The sequence below is a fragment of the Mirounga leonina genome, unplaced genomic scaffold (assembly GCF_011800145.1).
Source record: "Mirounga leonina isolate KUSES-001 unplaced genomic scaffold, KU_Mleo_1.0 Mir_125, whole genome shotgun sequence".
NCBI classification, from domain to species: domain Eukaryota; kingdom Metazoa; phylum Chordata; class Mammalia; order Carnivora; family Phocidae; genus Mirounga; species Mirounga leonina.
The window spans coordinates 22,572,386-22,591,590 of NW_023270305.1; the positions used below are offsets into that span (position 1 = coordinate 22,572,386).

A 19,205-nucleotide genomic window follows, 5' to 3' on the forward strand; every position below is an offset into this window, starting at 1 on the left:
TCAAGCTTGGCAATAGGATTCATACTTCAGCTTTGCTCCTAGGGAAGTGCCTTCTAAGCACTCTTTGAATTTTGCATCCATTTCCTGGTTCTGAGTTTCACTGAACAAATTTTTCCAATCGCCAACTTCACCTGCAACACACAAAAAACAACAGACCCGGACTCTGTTAGAATATTTCTTCCTATCTTCTTTTTTTTGGGGAAATCAGAGGGGGAGACGAACCATGAGAGACGATGCACTCTGAAAAACAAACTGAGGGTTCTAGAGGGGAGGGGGGTGGGGGGATGGGTTAGCCTGGTGATGGGTATTAAAGAGGGCACGTTCTGCACAGAGCACTGGGTGTTATAGGCAAACAATGAATCATGGAACACTACATCAAAAACTAATGATGTAATGTATGGTGATTAACAGAACATAATAAAATGAAATAAAAAAAAAGAATATTCCTTCCTGATTTTTTAGCTACTTTATTTTATTTTATTTTTTATTTTTATTTAGGTGTAGTTGACACACAGTGTTACATTGGTTTCAGGTTCAACAACTCTTTAAGTGATGCCGGGCTCACCACAAGTGTAGCTCCCTTCTGTCACCTGTATACAACACCTTACAACTCCACTGAGCTATATTCCTAACGCTGTGCCTTTTATTCCTGTGACATATTCATTCCATAACCAGAGATGTGTACCTCTCCACTCCCCTTCACCCCTTTTGCCCATACCCCCACCCCTATTTCTTCTCGATTTTACCATTTTTCAGTGCAGCATTTCACTTTGAAATGTGAAAATAGACACATGAAGAAAATGAGTCTTAAGAACGAATGTAAGTCTTGTAAAATTAACAGTATCACTGGGGCTTCCCCATCCGTGGCATGGGAAGTGATGTGCTCTTTACATCACTGAGGGGACAACAGGCTTCAGTGATCTATCCCCACCCCTGTCTCAAGCCTTGAGACCTAAAATTCCACTTTTTGAGAGTCATTTTTTTTCTCTGTGAAGTCTTTTAAATACTTTTCCCCTTGAGAAGTTGTCGTTTTACAGCAGGTTTTTGTGAAGACCTCAGATACTGAAAATTTTGCAGGAAGTTATTATTTTCCTGAGATTAGTATATGTTTTTCTTATTACTTTTAAAAGCAAAGGAAATTACTTCTTTCTTTAGAATCTTTTGGTGATTTGGGTTGAAGGTGCAAGTTCCTTGTTGAATAGCCATTTGAAATGTCTGTTTATCAAGAGGGTTTGATGACAGGAGGAAATGCTTAGATATATGAAGGGAATAACGTAAAACACAAAACTGCTTACAGATGTCATCTGCTGACATCACAGAGTAAGGCTGGAAGAAATATGCCAAAAAAGTTAAACATGCCTCTGGTGGGAGAAATGTGGATAATTTTTAATGCTTTTGCACATTTTCCCATGCTTTCTGAATTTTCTATGAGGAATATTGTAAAAATTTTAAATTATTACTTTATTTTTGAATTTTTCTGTTCTGAGTAGTGCTTGATTAACAATGAATAGAAAAGTTCTCTTTTTTCCCCTCCTTTAAAGTTCATCAAACAAGGCATAAAAATCAGGGATAAACTCAGGAATCAAACCAAAGCCAGATTTATATTCAATGTTCCATTCATGGTGGGGATTTTATTTTATTTATTTAATTTTTTTTTAAAGATTTTATTTGTTTATTTGAGACAGAGAATGAGAGACAGAGAGCATGAGAGGGAGGAGGGTCAGAGGGAGAAGCAGACTCCCCGCCAAGCAGGGAGCCCGATGCGGGACTCGATCCCGGGACTCCAGGATCATGACCTGAGCCGAAGGCAGTCGCTTAACCAACTGAGCCACCCAGGCGCCCCATGGTGGGGATTTTAAATGGGTTTTCATTTGATAAAGTGTAGTAGAGTCAAGTAAACCGACGTTCAAATCCTGACTCCATCGATTATTAGCTTTGTGGCAATGGACAAATTAATATCCCTGAGCTTTGGTGCCCACATTAGTAAAATTAAGGAATTAATATCTTTTTTTTTTGCTATAAAATTTATGCCCAGCAAGAGGTCTAACACACGATAGATGCCTGGTAAATGATAGTTGTCGTTGTGATGTGTGCTGGCTCTGAATCACATTATACTTTCATTATATATGCAGTTAAAAAGCCTGGTAATCCCTAAGCTATATTATCATAAATTTCTGTAAGAAATTAGAATGCTTTAATGAAATTTAGGTAAAATCATCAAGTGACAGACATAGCTAGTTGCCTATTCGATACCCATTATCTCTTCCTTCCTTATTAACAAAACCCTGATTTTAATTTAGTAATAATGTTCCCACCTTAAAAAAAAAATCACAGTTCCCAGCCAACAGGGCAGAGAGAGGTGGCCAATGAAGTGTACAAAGTTACTGATGAGGCTTCCCACAAAGTTCTTTAAAGGGACCCCCCTCAGCTAACACACGCGATTCTGTCTCTTGCTAGTCCCTTATTTTAATAAAACAATCCTTTAATTTTAATGTAATGGTGGTGTTCTGGCTGCTATCTTGCCATCACAAAGTGCCAAGCAGAAAGGTAGTAGGAACTTAGATATTGCAGACCTGCCAGTCTAGTTCTGAACTGACTGTGTCAAACTTCTTGTTGAGGGAGAGAAAAAAGAAATCCTGTCTTAACTTAAGGTCTAGTTATTTGGATTGCCTATTACATGCAAATTGTGGGTGTCCCAGAAACCAGGGTGACTTTACCTTTGCGGAACAGAAACCGGCCGACAGCACCATGTGTTTCCTGGGACTTTGCTTGCATTGCGTGGAATGTACTCTGGGCTGAGATGGTTTGAATCTGCTCCCCAGTTAAAGAGAATCCAAAGAACCCAGCAATTTGTTTTATTCCAGCAGCTAGGTTCTGAAAACAAAATTTTCAAGGATAAACTTCTTTGTATGGGAATCATGCCATAGCAAAGACAGGCTTCTTAGCCAGAATGGATTTATTAAGCTTAGCTCTCTAACTATTTATCTCACTATCTTTAGACTTCCTTTGATACTTCTGTATCAATATTCAAGATGGCCCTACATGATATTCTGTATTGATTTTACTTTGTAGTTTCAATATGACTCTTCCTGAACTTTTCAGGATACAAATAATGATAGTAAGCGTTAAGTAGTAGGTAAGAATCTCATCTAAGGTGATACTTTATTAAAAAGCACCAGTCTAGATGAGATGAGGAAATTAATGTAATTGTACGTGCTCGTTCCAATTCTCTTTTCTTCTGAATTCTATGTTTAATTCCATCACGAAAGTCTAATTTTTGGAATCATAAAAACTAGAGGGAGTCTTGAAATTTATCTTGTCTAAATACCCTTGTAAATCATGAACCTCCTCAACAGTATCCCTGACCATGAAGATTCATAAATCTCCTAGAACAGTTTCTTAAACTGTATTCTACAGAACACTAATTTACTTTAAGGTGGTTATAGATGTTTTATGAAAAAAAAAAAGGAGGGTGAAGGGTTGAGGTCAAATAAGGCTGGAATCCTTTCGGTTAAATAAAGATAACCTTTTTGTTAGTTTTTCCTACAGGATCTCTGAATCTTTACTATGCCAGCTACAGTGTGAACGTCCCAAAGGAGTAGCAGTCCCCAAATCAGTTTGAATAGGCAACCTCTAAGCAAGAATTATTAACATCCAAGCAACACTGACATTCCATAGAACACAAGTTTTAGAGACATTACTCTAGGCTAGAAGGAGAACAGATTAAATTGATATGTTCTTTCATGTTCCATAGATGCACTCTATCAAGGGAAGGGACGGGTTCAGTTATACTTTCCTTTGATAAGAATTTCAGGGGAGACTGGTGTTAAGAATGCACTTCCACTAGAAAGCATCTGCCATTCTCCCTTCTTTTTAACATACTTTCTTCACTGGAGTTCCAGGACCCTGGCTTCCTGTCTACCTCAATAGCCACTCCTCTGTCTCCTTTGCTGATTCCCCCTGTTTCCCAAACTCTCTCTATGGGGGACTCCAGGGCTCAGTCCTTGGTCTTCTTCTCTTCTCCATCTGTATACTTACATACATGGGTATGTAATCTCATGTGCCAAATTTATATATACAGCCCAGAACTCTCTCTTCATTCGAGACTTTTATACCCAACTGCCTACTTGACCTCTCCATTTAGATGACTGATAAACATCTCACACTAAGCATATCCAAAACCAAACCCCTGATCTTTCCCACAATCCCGCTTTCACCTACTGGCATCTCCTACTCAAATGATGACAACTCAATCCTCTCAGTTGGTCAGGCCAATAACATTGGAGTCTTATCTGATTTCTCTTTTTCTCTCACCACTCTTTCTCCTGTTCAGTCCAGCAGCAAATCCTATTAGCTCTTCTTCAACATATATTCAGAATTCAACCACTTATCACTGCCACTGCCCCTTCTGGCCTGAGCCATCATCTTCCTTTGCCTGGACTATTGCAGTACTCTCTTCATGGGTTTCTCTACACTGTCTTTGCTTCTCCCTATTTCGTTCTCATACACCAACCAGAATGAACCTATTAAAAACACACCAATTCCTATCACTCTTCTTCTCCTACAATGGCTTTCCATTTCACTCAGAGTGAAAGCCAAAGGAATTTCAATGGCCTGTCACATGATTCCCATACTTCACTCTACCTCATTCCTTTGCCTCTGTTCTCATTGGTTAATCTCCCCAGGCTCAACCACACTGACCCTGCCACATTCACCTCCTTCATGTCACTTAATGATGCCAGGAACACTCCAACCTTAGATCCTTTGCTCCAGTTGATTGTGTATGCCTGGAAAGCTCTTATTCCAATTACCTACTGGGCTCACTCCCTCTCTTCTTTAGATCTTTGCTCAAATCACTTACTTTCCATGAGATTTCTGCCAACTACCCTATTCTATACTGGGATATGTCCAGCATCCCAGTTCCCCACCCCTACCTAACATTTCCAATTTTCCTTAATCAGCTATGCCATTTTTGTCTTAAATATTATAAACATTAAAAAAATACTGTGTTTATTATTTATCATTCTCTCTCCCCGCCTTCTTTAGCTAGAAGGTAAGCTTCTCCAGGCCAGTGAACTTTGTCTGGTCTGTTCATTGATGTATCACAAGGGCCTAGAACAATGCTGAGCACTCACTCACTAAATGTTCATGGATAAACAATTTAAATAACATCAGGGCGCCTGGGTGGCTCAGTTGGTTAAGCAACTGCCTTCGGCTCAGGTCATGATCCTGGAGTCCTGGGATCGAGTCCCGCATCGGGCTCCCTGCTTGGCAGGGAGTCTGCTTCTCCCTCTGACCCTCCTCCCTCTCATGCTCTCTGTCTCTCATTCTCTCTCTCTCAAATAAATAAATAAATAAATAAATCTTAAAAAAAAAATCATATGGAAAAATCAATTCACAGCCAAATGCATATTCATTTAAATCTCAACTGAAACCTACCTATTATTTTTGCCATTCTTAAATTGGACCATCTATCATAGCAGGAAAATAAAGCAGCCACTCTTAATCATAAGTTGCTAAGCATTATTTTATTTCTGTTTAATCCTAAGCCCCTATGCATTGTATTTTTTTTCCTAACCTCTCCCACATATTTGGAATATTCTTTTTTTAATTGAATACAATATTCACACAACCAGACATTAAAAGTAAGTGCTCTATGTTATATTTTATAAGAAATTTTGCTATAGAATGTCAGTAATCATAATCTCACCTTTTGCAGGTCTTCATATAATAGGAACTTAACATTTTCATCATCAAGATGTTTGTTCCAATTAATGGCAAAATCAAAATAACTTCCCCAAGAAACTAAAAACACAGGGGGAAAAATTCTTAAGGAATTTTAAATAACTGAGGTTAAAATGATAGATGGTTAATTTATGCTCTAAAATATAAACTATACATATGTGTATATGCTCAAACAAGATTTTTTTTTAAAGATTTATTTATTTATTTTAGAGACCACACATGCCAGTGGGGGGAGGGGCAGAGGGAGAGAGAGAGAGAGAGAAGCAAACTCCTCGCCGAGGAGCCCACCAAAGGGCTCCACGAGAGGCTTGATTTCATGACCCTGAGATCATGACCTGAGCCAAAAGCAAGAGTCTGACGTTTAACCGACTGAGCCACCTAGGCACCCCTCAAACAAGATGTTTATTTGTTATTACAAATCCCTGCTCCAAAAGAATTGGCATAAACCATTCCTATTGTCAGATTTCTATTCATTTTATTATTTTCATAAATAATAACACAACTAGGGGCGCCTGGGTGGCTCAGTTGGTTGAGCGACTGCCTTCGGCTCAGGTCATGATCCTGGAGTCCCGGGATCGAGTCCCGTATCGGGCTCCCTGCTCAGCGTGGAGTCTGCTTCTCCCTCTCCCGCTCCCCCCTCTTGTGCTCTTTCTCTCTCTCACTCTCTCTCTCAAATAAATAAAATCTTTAAAAAAAAAAAAATAACACAACTAAGCTAGTTGCAAAAGTGGTTTGATAAAAACTATCAGACATTCATGAATATTTAGGTGAATAAAATAATTCAGAAATAGTGAATGATACATGAAAACTGACAGATAGTGCCAGAAAGAAAGAAATGATGAGACAGATATTATCTAGATCAGCATTGCCCAATAGAAATTTAATGCAAGCCACAACTGTAATTTTTATTTTATTTAAATTCTATTACAATCAAGCCCCACATTGGGCTCTCTGCTCAGTGGGGAGCCTGCTTCTCCCTCTCCCTCTACCACTCTGCCTACTTGTGCACTTTCTCTCTCTGTACGTCAAATAAATAAATAAAATCGTTTAAAAAAATACTTGATGTATTTTTCGACTTTTAAAACTTTGGTTGAAAAAGTAGATTCATACACTCAACTTGTACCAAACTTATTTAAAAGTCTCCAGTAACTGAACTATCTGTTTTTAAGTTTAAATTTAAGCTAATTCAAATTAAATAAAATTTAAAATTTAGCTCCTCGATTGCACTTGTCACATTTCAAGTGCTCAGTTGCCACATGTAGCTAGTGGCCCCCATCCTGGACAGTGCAGATCGAGACACTGATGGGCTGTGGTGCTTGCGGACTGTGTGACTTTGAGCAATTCGCTGAACCCCTTTGTACCTTAGGTTCCTCATCTGTACAATGGGATTGTTAGGAGGTTTAAGTGAATTAACACATATCAAATGCTTAAAACGGCCCCTGATTTATAGTACCCACTCAACAAATTTTAGCCATTGTTGCTATATCATTAATAATAGTAATATTCTCATGATTATTATCATTATCATGAAGTCCTTGCTCCGAGCCAGGCTGTTTCTACATATTTTATTTGTTGTGGCAAACACTGTAAGTTTCACACCCAGTATCCGATACACTTCCATTTTTGTTGTTACCTAAACTGATTGATTGGGTCTAAGCCAATTGTGAGAATTTGGGTTCCTGTTTTTCAGCCTCCCTCAGAGCTGTGGTTGGCCAGCAAGACAAGCAGGAGTCTGCTGGAAGGTTTCTAGCAAACCTGTTGCTGTTTTGTTAAGCCTTCTTCGTGAACTGAAGGGGATGCTTGGAAGGACAGTAGCCAACTTGAGAGTATGTTGCAAAAGGCGCAAAAGGGAGAGGCCAAGGGAATGTCAGAGGTGTTGGCCCGATATCACTGGGCAGCGGAAGCAGCTGCCTACCTTCAGCCTTCTTGTTTAGTAAGAAAAATAAAACCCAATCTGTTTAGGCCACTGTGGTCAGGTTTTCTAAGCTTCCAAATGCACTATTAATTGATACATTTTATCCTTCAGTCTTTAAAGCAATCCAATGTGATAGGTACAATTTTTAAACCGTTTTGTTGATGGGGAAATAGAAACCCAGAGAAGCTAAGTCACCACTTCAAGGTCACAGGGTTAGTAAGTTATGGGTGTGGTCATCTTTCGACATCTGTCTGACACAAAAGCTAAGGCTGCCAAACAAAATGCTATACTGTCCCACTTCCGGTAGGTCAGATACTCTTCTCCTTACCTTAGAAGTAAAGAAACCACAGTTCACAGCGATCAAATGTCTTGCTCAAAATCACCCAGGCATGAGTGATTTGAACATGGGTTTAAGTTCTAGCTCTGCTCACTGGGTTATATAGGACTGATGAATCACTGAACTCTGCCTCTGAAACTAATAATACACTGTATGTTAATTAATTGAATTTAAATTTAAAAATTAATTAATCTAAAAATGTTCCAGCTCTGCTACTTAATGGCCACGTGACTTTCTTTTTTTTTTTTTTTAAAGATTTTATTTATTTATTTGAGACAGAGAGAATGAGAGAGAGAGAGCACATGAGAGGGGGGAGGGTCAGAGGCAGAAGCAGGCTCCCTGCCGAGCAGGGAGCCCGATGCGGGACTCGATCCAGGGACTCCAGGATCATGACCTGAGCCGAAGGCAGTCGCTTAACCAACTGAGCCACCCAGGCGCCCCCGCGTGACTTTCTTATGCCTCTATTTCCATCTTTATAAAACGGGGACAATAATAGTATTTATCCTCATAGGGTTCTTATGAGAAATGAAATTTAAAAACGTACGTGAGGGATAGCATATAGTACCTGGCATGTAGTAATTGTTCAGTAAGTGGTAACTATTTTATTCTCTCTAATATTAATTATAATATATAGTAGTAAGTGATGAAGCCCAATCCAGACCTCTCATTCCAAATCCTGTATGTTTCCCAGTACATTGAGTTTCCTCCCTAGGTTGAATTTAACAAGTTTGTAAGGCAGAAACTTTATTCAGGTTAAGCCCAGCACATTTTATCATTGTCAATCAAATAATTAGGCTGAAAGGGTGGCTAGAGCCACAAAGATTCCCTGCGATAGATTGTTCCAGTGATGACAGCTTCTCATCACTAAATGCCCTCTCATGTTATCAACGGGGGGCCGTTTCAGACTTGCCTTAACTGCCTCCTCCATCCAGTCTCAGTGAGTGGTTTCCAGACAAACTAAACTTTCTTCAAGGCCCTTCATAAGCACCTTCTGAGCACTATTTTTTCCTCTCCTACACCCCAATCCCCAGACTTCATCTTTGCTTTGGGGCCAGTACTGACTGCCCCCGTGTCCATGCATGTGGTTGCTGGGCTGGTCACCTTCAAAAGTGGTCCTCTTGGAGTGACCTGTCAATAGCTTCCTTTCTAGGGTCATCTGGCATTAATTCTGCCTTCTACTCCACATAAGACTCAAGAGAGCCATGAATTAGAGAAGGCATCTTTAACCTCTGGCCACTATACCCATGGGATAGAGTCACTGGTACCTACAAGCAGTGGGACCCCTGGCAAGGGATTTAACTTTTTTGATTAGTTTCCTCATCTGTGCAAGGGGTGACTACTGCCTTATTCATAATTTGTTATGGTCCTAAGCGAAATCATGCACATACAACACCTACTTTAGTACCTGGAGCATCAGTAGGCACTTATAAAATTGCAGTTAGCAATAACCAGAGGTGAAACAACAACATGGTCTGGCAAAGCTGATTTCCTTTCTGGCAAATGAATATCTTAGGTGTAGGTTTTTAAGATTTTTAAATTTTATTTTATTATTATTTTTTAAGTTTTTATTATTATTATTATTTTTTTAGTAATTTCTATCCTTCAACATGGGGCTCGAACTCACAACCCTGAGCTCGAGAGTCACATGCTCTGCCTACTGAGACAGCCAGATGCCTCTGTCCCATGTCTGTTCGATGCCTACCCCCTACTCATAGTCAACATATGAATTACCCAAATCATTTTTAAAAACACTAATGTATTATTATTTGATGAACAGAACTAGTGGTGCTATAAAACTTCATTTAAAAGCAACTTTTTGGTTCCTGGATCCTCCTTAATCTTCTTTCTTTCTTTACTGTAAGACACATTTGATTTTTTTGTACTTAATGTGGTCATCTGTTGAAGAAAGAATTATTTAGCCAACAGCTGTACCTTGTCCTTTCATGAACTGTCTGAAGAATTCATCCCAAGAGCCATAGCTTGGAATATCGGGGACATCATTGTGGAAATGGAAAAAAGACACTGCCGTATCTTTAGAGTTTCGAAATATTACCAATATCTAGAGAGAGAAAATTAAGTTAATTTATTCAGGTCTATGTTTTGAACTTTGGAAAAGTGAAGGGGTGAGCAATATCATTGTGTAATCCTGTATATGACTTAATTTTGTTAACATATAGAGAAAGAAGGACAGTAAGAAATTGAAGAAGAGGGGGGTAGCAGATGGGGAAATTTGGGGAGAAGGGAGAAAAAAGAAGAAAAAGCAGATTGATGTAGCAGAGAACTTCTGCTAATGAACTTAGTAAAAAGTTGTATGTAGAAGATATCGAAAAGGAAAAAAGAGCAAGCTCATTAGAATAGTCCTAAGGGCATGATCTGGAAAGTTAAAATGCAAAGTAAAAATTGCAAAATAATATTAAGGAAAATGAAAATAATGTTCAGAGTTTGGTGGGAGAAGATCAAACAGTGATAAGAGTAACCAACGCACCTATAGTTACGTACGCATGACATGAAGTTTGCTATTACATGTGAAATTCAGAAATAAAATTGTTTCAGACCTCAGGTAAATAATGCTCACCAGAAAGAACAACAACAACAACAACAAAACCCTTCTGCTTGTTTTCCTAGATTGTACTCTTTTGTTTTTTTTTTTTAAAGATTTTATTTATTTATTTTTTAGAGAGCGAGCGAGAGAGAAACAGCATGAGAGGGGAGAGGGTCAGAGGGAGAAGCAGGCTCCCCGCTGAGCCGGAAGCCTGATGTGGGACTTGATCCCAGGACTCTGGGATCATGACCTGAGCCGAAGGCAGACGCTTAACCATCTGAGCCACCCAGGCGCCCCTGTACTCTTTTGTTAAACACTCTAAATATCTTAGTGGGATTCTGAAATCTATTCACTACAAAACAGATTTTAAAATATGTTCAATTCTAGGTATATGTTTTATATCTTAGTTGAAAATGCATTTGCTTTGCATGAAACTATAGCAAATATAATCTGAAGAAAGAAACAACAGAAGAAATACTAAATCTCACACTTCATGTATTAAAATTCTATAAGATGCAAACTTCATCACATAGGTCAGAAAGGCAATATCTAGACGTTAAAAACTTCAAACTGAAATACGAGTAAGAAGGGACACTCACCTTGGCTTTATTCTTGAAGATGGACCCAGGTAATTTGTCATAATGGAGGTGAGTTGCCAAAATCCTTGGTGATGGAAACTGTTTCATTCTCTTAAAAATATACACAATAGAGTGAAAGTGTGTGTGTGTGTGTCTTATGGCCAATCACTCTTAAGTATAGTATCTGAATGGTAGTTTCAAGCATCACTATTGTTGTGTTTTTTCCATTTCCTCCTCCAATTTTTGTTTTGTTTTGTTTTTTGTTTTAGAGAGCGAGAAAAGAAGAGTGCGCTTGCGCACAGGGGTGGGGGCAGGGCAGAGGGAGAGAGAGGATCTTAAGCAGGCTCCACCCCCAACAGGGAGCCCTGGACGGGGTTGCTGGGCTCTATCTCACAACCCTAAGATCATGACCTGAGCCAGAATCAGGAGTCAGATGCTTAACTGACTGAGCCACCCAGGTGCCCCTCCTCCAATTTTTAATTTTTTTCTGTTTTCTTGTTTTGTGGGGGTGAGGAATGGAGAAAATCATAAACAAATAATTTAAATCGTCATTTTGGACTCCTTGTAGGAACTGGCTTATCTTTTTTTTTTTTTTTGGTCATTTTTTGAAAAATTTACCTTTTCTCGAAATCACATCAAATTCTTGTGTTCAAGACAGCTCATAATCTGCGGTCTACTCTTTGACTTAATTTGGCTCTCGTCTATAGTCAAGGTCTTTAACAGAAATATTCAAGTTTTTCATAGCTCCTCCAAACCTATTTTTAATATCTAGCTTTTTTTTTTTACCAAAAAAATTCCAGGGGCATACGGGTGGCTCAGTCAGTTAAGCATTTGCCTTCAGCTCAGGTGATGATCCCCGGGTCCTGGGATCAAGACCCACCTTGGGCTCCCTCCTCAGCAGGGAGCCTGCCTCTCCCCCCCCCCCCCCCCCGCCCCGCTCCACTCCACTCATGCCCTCTCTCTCTCTCGAATAAATAAATAAACAAATAAATAAATAAAATTTTAAATTTCCATTCAAATATCCCAACAGAACCTGAAAGGGCACAGTCACTTGAATATCTGAGAAATATTTTACTAGAGAAATTCTTGTCAGTGTGAGGACTCAGTCATTGATTCTTTGTGTGTGTGTATCCACTTCTACTGATAATTTAAAAAATGAAGTTAGCTGTTTAATCTGCCAGGGGTAAGGGTTTCATCTTAATATTAGGCCTTTAGTATGTTATACGGGCTAAAGCTTCAAGTTTATTTCCACACTTGTGGAGGTCACTCACTGCTTGGTCACATTATTTCCATGATAAATGATATTTAGATATTTATAGCCAATTGTTCTGTAAAAACTTAGTGGAGATCCCAACTCAAGCAAGGGCAAAAAATAAAATGAGGTTTTAAAAATAAAAAAAAAATGTAAGGGGTGCCTGGGTGGCTCAGTTGTTAAGCGTCTGCCTTTGGCTCAGGTCATGATCCCAGGGTCCTGGGATCGAGCCCCGCATCAGGCTCCCTGCTCAGCGGGAAGCCTGCTTCTCCCTCTCCCACTCCCCCTGCTTGTGTTCCCTCTCTTGCTGTGTCTCTCTCTCTCTGTCAAATAAATAAATACAATCTTTAAAAAAAAAAATTAAGTCAATGATATGGGCCCAACTGGTGATTAATAGTCATAATACTTGATTTATATCAAACTGTCCTAATTTTTAGTTTTGAATGTCACTTTTATATTCATTCACAGCAATCCTCTCAGGTGGGTATTATAACCCCCATTTTACAGATTAACAATAGGCTTTGGGGTTTTAAATGCTTTGTACAAAATCGCACAGGTGGTGATTTTCAGATTAAGTTATAGTATGCTGTTTCCACTACACCGAACAGCCAAAAATCACAAAAAGACATGATAAATGGTAAAGTTCCTAAAAGGATTAGAAAAATATCCAGGGAGAAAATGAGAAATAACTGTAACAAAACTGATATGCATATAATAAAATGTTGATGAAAATGTGATATGGCCAAAGTACACGCAACGTGAAGACTGTATGTTTATTTTCTTTTATTTCTTAAGTAATCTCTATGCCCAATGTGGGGCTCTAACCCACAACCCTGATATCAAGTTGCATGCTCCACCAACTGAGACAGCCAGGCACCCCAGGAAAATATATGTATTTTAGGAAAGTCTTCTGTAAAGTGAGTAACTGTTGAATAAAGCTCATCTTCTTACTGATTTCCATTTTAAAATAGGGGCGCCTGGCTGGCTCAGTCAGAGCATGCAACTCTTGATCTCCAGGTTGTGAGTTCGAGCCCCACTTTGGGTGTAGAGTTTATTTTTCAAAAAAGTGGAAAACTGGGGAAATGTTAGCATAAATTGTAAAGTTGATGCGAAACACCCTCTTTAGAAAAAATGTTACGCAATGGCCTGGACAGGAGAAACCAGTGGGGCTTTTCATTGGCCTATCGTTTCTTCCCTAGGAAAAAGCTGCTGAAGACTCCTGTCCATGCATCCCGAGCCAGTCCTGACCGCCCACGTCTGGGCCCCGATGTGGCTGCTGGCGCCGCGGATGCCTCCTGAGGTTGCAGCCAACCACATGCAGGATGCACACTTACCTCCCACTCCAGCCCACCCCCAAGTCCCTGTACATCTCATTTGCATGTAATTTTTTGTGACTTTAGTCCGATCCACGGAAATGGGCTTCCTTCCACCTAAGATCCAACTTTTCAGTTTATATTTGTCATCACGCCAGGTGTCTCTGTCATTTTCCAGAAACCACTTCCTAAGTCTCAATCCAATGACTTATTTCTTAGTAACTGAGCTCTTCTGTCTGCTTGTTGGGAGTCTTGGTAGTAAACACTTCTCAAAGTTTTGCTGAGACTGTGGTTCCCCCTTGAATACAGCTTTCCCTTCCCAAATGCATTTCTGGTGTATCTAGGTAGGGCCAGGGATGGTCCTCCTCTCACTTGTCCTACCCAAGCACTGAAGTCCTGAGGCAGATCCTTCCTCCCACCCTTTTCTTGCCTTCCCTGGCAGGGACCAGAGCGTCCTGTCTCACACCCAAGCCCCACTTAGTTATACTGATAAAGCGAGTAATAATATGTGGTAAGGTGAATTAGAACAGGTGGGATGACCTGTTAGAACCTTTACACACACCAGTGACTTACTCTCTCAGCTACTACTTGAGTCATCCCCAAGGCAGAGACATCAAAGGTAATGTCTTCCTAGGAAAAGTCTGGGGACTGCTGACATAAACTGAGGGCAGGATTATCTGGGCCTTAGAGGAACCCTCCTGTTGGCATCCCACCCAAGTCTCTGTCTTCAGAGACAAAGCTTTTTTGTTTTAATTTTTTTTAAGATTTTGCTTTTTATTTTTATTTATTTATTTAAGATTTTTTTAAAATAAAGATTTTACTTATTTGCGAAAGTTCAAGAGCATGTGCCAGGCGGTGGGGGGTGGGGGGAGCAGGTGTTGGGGTAGAGAGAGAGACAAGCAGACTTCACACTGAGTGCCAAGCCAGACTGGGCCTCAACCTCAAGACCCTGAGATCATGACCTGAACCAAAACCAAGAGTTGGCTGTTTAACTGACTGAGCCACCCAGGGGCCCCTAAGATTGTTTTTTAAAGATTTTATTTATTTATTTGACAAAGAGAGACACAGCGAGAGAGGAAACACAAGCAGGGGGAGCGGCAGAGGGAGCGGGAGAAGCAGGCTCCCTGCTGAGCAGGGAGCCCGATGCGGGGCTCGATCCCAGGACCCTGGGATCATGACCTGAGCCGAAGGCAGATGCTTAACTACTGAGCCACCCAGACGCCCCTAAGATTTTATTTTTTAAGTGATCTCTACATCCAAATGGGGCTCAAACTTACAACCCTGAGATCAAGAGTCACATGCTCTACTGAACGAGCCAGGCAGGCACCCCTGGTTTTAATTTTTCTTCAGGTTTCTCGGCTTGCTTTCCCTCCTATTTTTCTTTTGTAAGTAGGCTGTCTATATTGTGCAGAGGTTAAGAAGCTCCAATTGGAAAACTTGGGTTCAAATCTTGGCCCTGCCATTTATTAGCCCCTTGACGTTGGGTAAGTTTCTAATGGTTTATCTTTTGTAAAATTGTGATGAGGTTATTTCGCCATGAAATGAGATAATCCTTGAAAAGTGCTGGGATAATATGGTAAGCACAAAATAAGTTGCCATGATTTAAGTACTGTACTTTCTGAACGCAAAACTAAAAATATCTCCTAAACGGAAGAATTCTTTCTATGATAATTTACTGTAAGTTTAAAGGCTGTTTGGTACTAACCTGGTATTTTTCTGGGTCCCCACATTCAAGAATTGGGAATTCTGGATATTCATACTTTTTTTTAGATTCAGCAAATATCAATTCACTAATGATGTGGAGAATCCAATTTGAACCTATAAGAAAAATCAAAGAATCAAAGCTCATTAAGGAGTCTTGATATAGCAAAGGCATGTTACTTTCACATATATATCATAAAAATTAAAACCTACAGCCATCCTGTGGTATGTACAATGTACATTTGAAATAAACTGGGCTATAAAAGAAACAGTTTTGTGGAAACAGCACTTCTTACGTTAGTACAAAATTCAAGTTACCTTATTTTTCAGATTTTTCCTTTAACAAGTGGCAATATTTCTTGAATCTATCATATGTCCCTTACAGAACAATGTTATGTTATAGAAATGATTTTTTATTATATATCATGTGTTATTTTCCCTTACGTTAATGAATATTTTCTATAGGAGTATTATAATTTTGATTTTATTAAAACCCAGCATCAATTAACAGAAAAATATCAAATGAAGATGGCTTTAATAAACACTTAGAGATGAAATACCAGTTAAAAAAATCAAAAGTAGATTGTGAGATTTTATGAAATAGGAAAATTTAGATTCTCAATGTCTCATCCTCCATTGATGAATGTAAACCATGTAAAACTGGTTTGCAAAACTAAAGGATTGATGATGTTTGATCCTGAAAAATAATCTATTATGTGGAAATCATCATATGCATTATAGACATGGGCATGCTTTTGTCTTTAGTCAAGAATCAAGATGAAAATCTTTACTGCTCTCAGTGCTTGATAGCAAATGGACTCTCCTGCATTCATCTTTCTGGTAGCCTGCCCCACCATGAATCTTTTCTGCATCCATCATCCAGCAGACCTCCTCCCTCAGACACCGAGGTTTCTAAATCTAGCAGTTCTAGTTATTGATTTCACAAGTTATGCTCTTAACCATCTTTTTCTTTTTTTAAGATTTTATTTATTTATTTGACAGAGAGAGACACAGCGAGAGAGGGAACACAAGCAGTAGGAGAGGGAGAAGCAGGCTCCCCACTGAGCAAGGAGCCCGCCGATTCGGGGCTCAATCCCAGGACCCTGGGATCATGACCTGAGCCAAAGGCAGACGCTTAACGACTGAGCCACCCAGGCACCCCTGCTCTTAACCGTCTTGATCATCCTCCCACTGCTTTCTTTTTTTAAAATTTTAAAAAAATTTTAAAAGATTTTATTTATTTATTTGACAGACAGAGACCCACAGCTAGATAGGGAACACAAGCAGGGGGAGTGGGAGAGGGAGAAGCAGGCTTCCTGCCGAGCAGGGAGCCTGATGTGGGGCTCGATCCCAGGACCCTGGGATCATGACCTGAGCTGAAAGCAGACGCTTAACGACTGAGCCACCCAGGCACCCCTCCCACTGCTTTCTGGCTGGCTTCATGCAGCAATGAACTGCCCTCCTCCCCGACCTTGGCTTTGCACCCTGCCCAACTACTCACGATGAAAAAGTGCCCCTGTAGAAAATGATTTGTCATTTACCACACTTTGGATAAGATGCGAGCACTATGTCATCACTTCTGGCTTCACAGGTGTCCAAGGCCTGGAAAGTTTCTGAGGTGCACATGGTGATTGGGTACGGAATCCCCTGATGAGTGAAAAACAAGCGAGAAAGCACAGTTTCTTTTGCTTTTTCCAAAGCTTCGTCAATATAGTCAATAAATTTGGACTTACTGGCCATGCTGGCTCCCTGCTGATGAACCTGTTCTGTGGTCGTCCAGGGGTAGCGACGGCTTTTAATGGAGTTTCTCAGGAGGTGGAATAAAGGGCTCCCCCAGTTCACATGAGAAATAAATCATTGAATTCTCCCCGCCCCCACCTGCCTGTTTGCACACCCATCTCTGACAAAAGGCAAACCACAGGTGCAGAGCAGTGTGAGGATTAGGGAATATAACCCCAGGGGTTGATTATACTACCATTATAGACAATCTTCCCAAGGAAAGTAAGAATAGAGTCCATTACCAGAAGATAACAGATATTAACTTTCTAACAAACAAATTGTATGTCTGAATCAGACATACAATTTTCCATCACAGAATTGAGGAAATTTTGTATGTCAACAGAACATATCTTACTGAGGCAGGTGGTAGGTGTAGGAGAGCAACTTTTAATCTCCATTTTACAGCGGGGAAAGAAGAGACCAGAGAGGGTTCCTAGTTGGATAGGTTTCTGGGTTTCATTATATTTGTAATAATGTATTTTTAAAATGTTTGTCAAAGGGTAAAATTGGAATATCTGACTGTCTTACTATTTTTATATTTCCATAAACCACTTCCCTGTTGGAGATCTTATTACTTACATAACAATGGGATGCTATTCACTGTAGGTGGGAAGGTGGTGTATTTCAGAATCTCCCTCCCAAAAAAGAAAAGGAGTAAGACTGGACTCCTTGCCAAGCTGCTTAGTGGGATTGTCCCTTAGCATTATTGTCTTTGTTTTCCTGGGGAAGGTAGAATTTAAGGTATTAATTCAAATGTTGCTCTTGTCTTTTGTGTGCTTCTTAATGAATAAAATGATAAGACAATATGCCTGGATCCTGTTTTGACACTCATGTCTGTAATTATAGGAGGATTTGGGGGGCTGTTTGGAATTGGTAATGTGAGCTCTGATTCTTCTTAGTCTCCCTAGGCTGAGGGTAGGCTGTCAGTCTTACAGTTCTACCTACTTGACTCTTATTTTTTTCTTAAGATTTTATTTTTTAAAGTATTCTCTACACCCAGTGTGGGGCTCCAACTCACAACCCTGAGATCAAGAGTCTCGTACTCCACCAACTGAGCCAGTCAGGTGCCCCCCCACTTGACTCTTAATTGTCTACATGCATGGTGGGGGTAAACAGCATGAATGATTGTGTAATAACCTAGATTATATGATACATTTGCACAGGTGTGCTTTTGAGTGCAGGTGGGCCTCCGGTTCTGTGCAGTCCCAGCTTCTGTTTAGCTCCTCGATGCACCCAGGCCTGAGATAAGTGGTGGGGGACCGCTTAGACGGCACCGCCCTGGCTTGACTCTCACTCCTGGTGGCTTCATCACAGAAGGTGTGTTTAAAGCTCCTTTCCTTGAGATTAAAGACATTGTTCTTTCTTAATTTTTTTTCTTTTCATTTTTTTTTCTAGGCTATGGACTTATACTGGGTGGGGGGGAGAAGAGAGAATTCTGGAAAGAGAGAGAGATTGAGAGGTTGAGAGAGAAAGAGGGAGAAAGAGAGAGAGAGGAAAAAAAAAACTTGGTGACCAAAAATGTCTAGGGTGATTGAACTCTAGTCTGATTAGTAAAGCAGGGAAGCAAGAATCAAGAAGCATATGGCTCTTGGGAACAAACTGAGGGTTCTTGGCGGGAAGGTGGGTGGGAAGACGGGGCAACTGGGTGATGGGCATCAAGGAGGGCACTTGATGGAATGAGCACTGGTGTTATATGCGACCAATGAATCATGGAAAAAAAAAAAGAAGCAGCAGCATATGGCCCTTGTGTGCCAATTGGCCCAAGGCTGATTTTTAGGGGCAGGTAAATCGGCGCCTCCTGTGCCATCCTCCTCTTTATGTAGTAGAGTGCCCCTTCAGGATTAAGTTGGGCTTTTCCCCTCTTCTTTACCAAGAGAAGTGCTACTTCCTAGTGTAGTATAGGATTGAAATTTACTTTGGAATCCCACATATAGGGAGAGGGTGTAACCTCTTGGTGTTTTGGGAGTTTATTAAAAACTGGCTCCCCTCTTCAGAAGTTGAACACCAGGAAGTCAGAGATGAAGTCTAGTTAGTGGATGCTGG

General features: G+C 40.2%; 1 protein-coding gene across 1 annotated transcript; it reads right to left on the reverse strand.

Annotated features, from left to right (window-relative positions):
• SULT6B1 (sulfotransferase family 6B member 1) lies at positions 1-17,937 on the reverse strand. Its single transcript, XM_035000922.1, has 7 exons — positions 16,925-17,937; positions 15,388-15,500; positions 11,139-11,228; positions 9,930-10,056; positions 5,711-5,805; positions 2,718-2,874; positions 1-131 (listed from the first exon to the last, which is right to left on the reverse strand). Exons 1-7 carry the CDS (start codon positions 17,121-17,123, stop codon positions 1-3), a joined length of 912 nt encoding a protein of 303 aa, XP_034856813.1. The 5' UTR covers positions 17,124-17,937.
• Between the last annotated feature and the right edge of the window lie 1,268 nt (positions 17,938-19,205).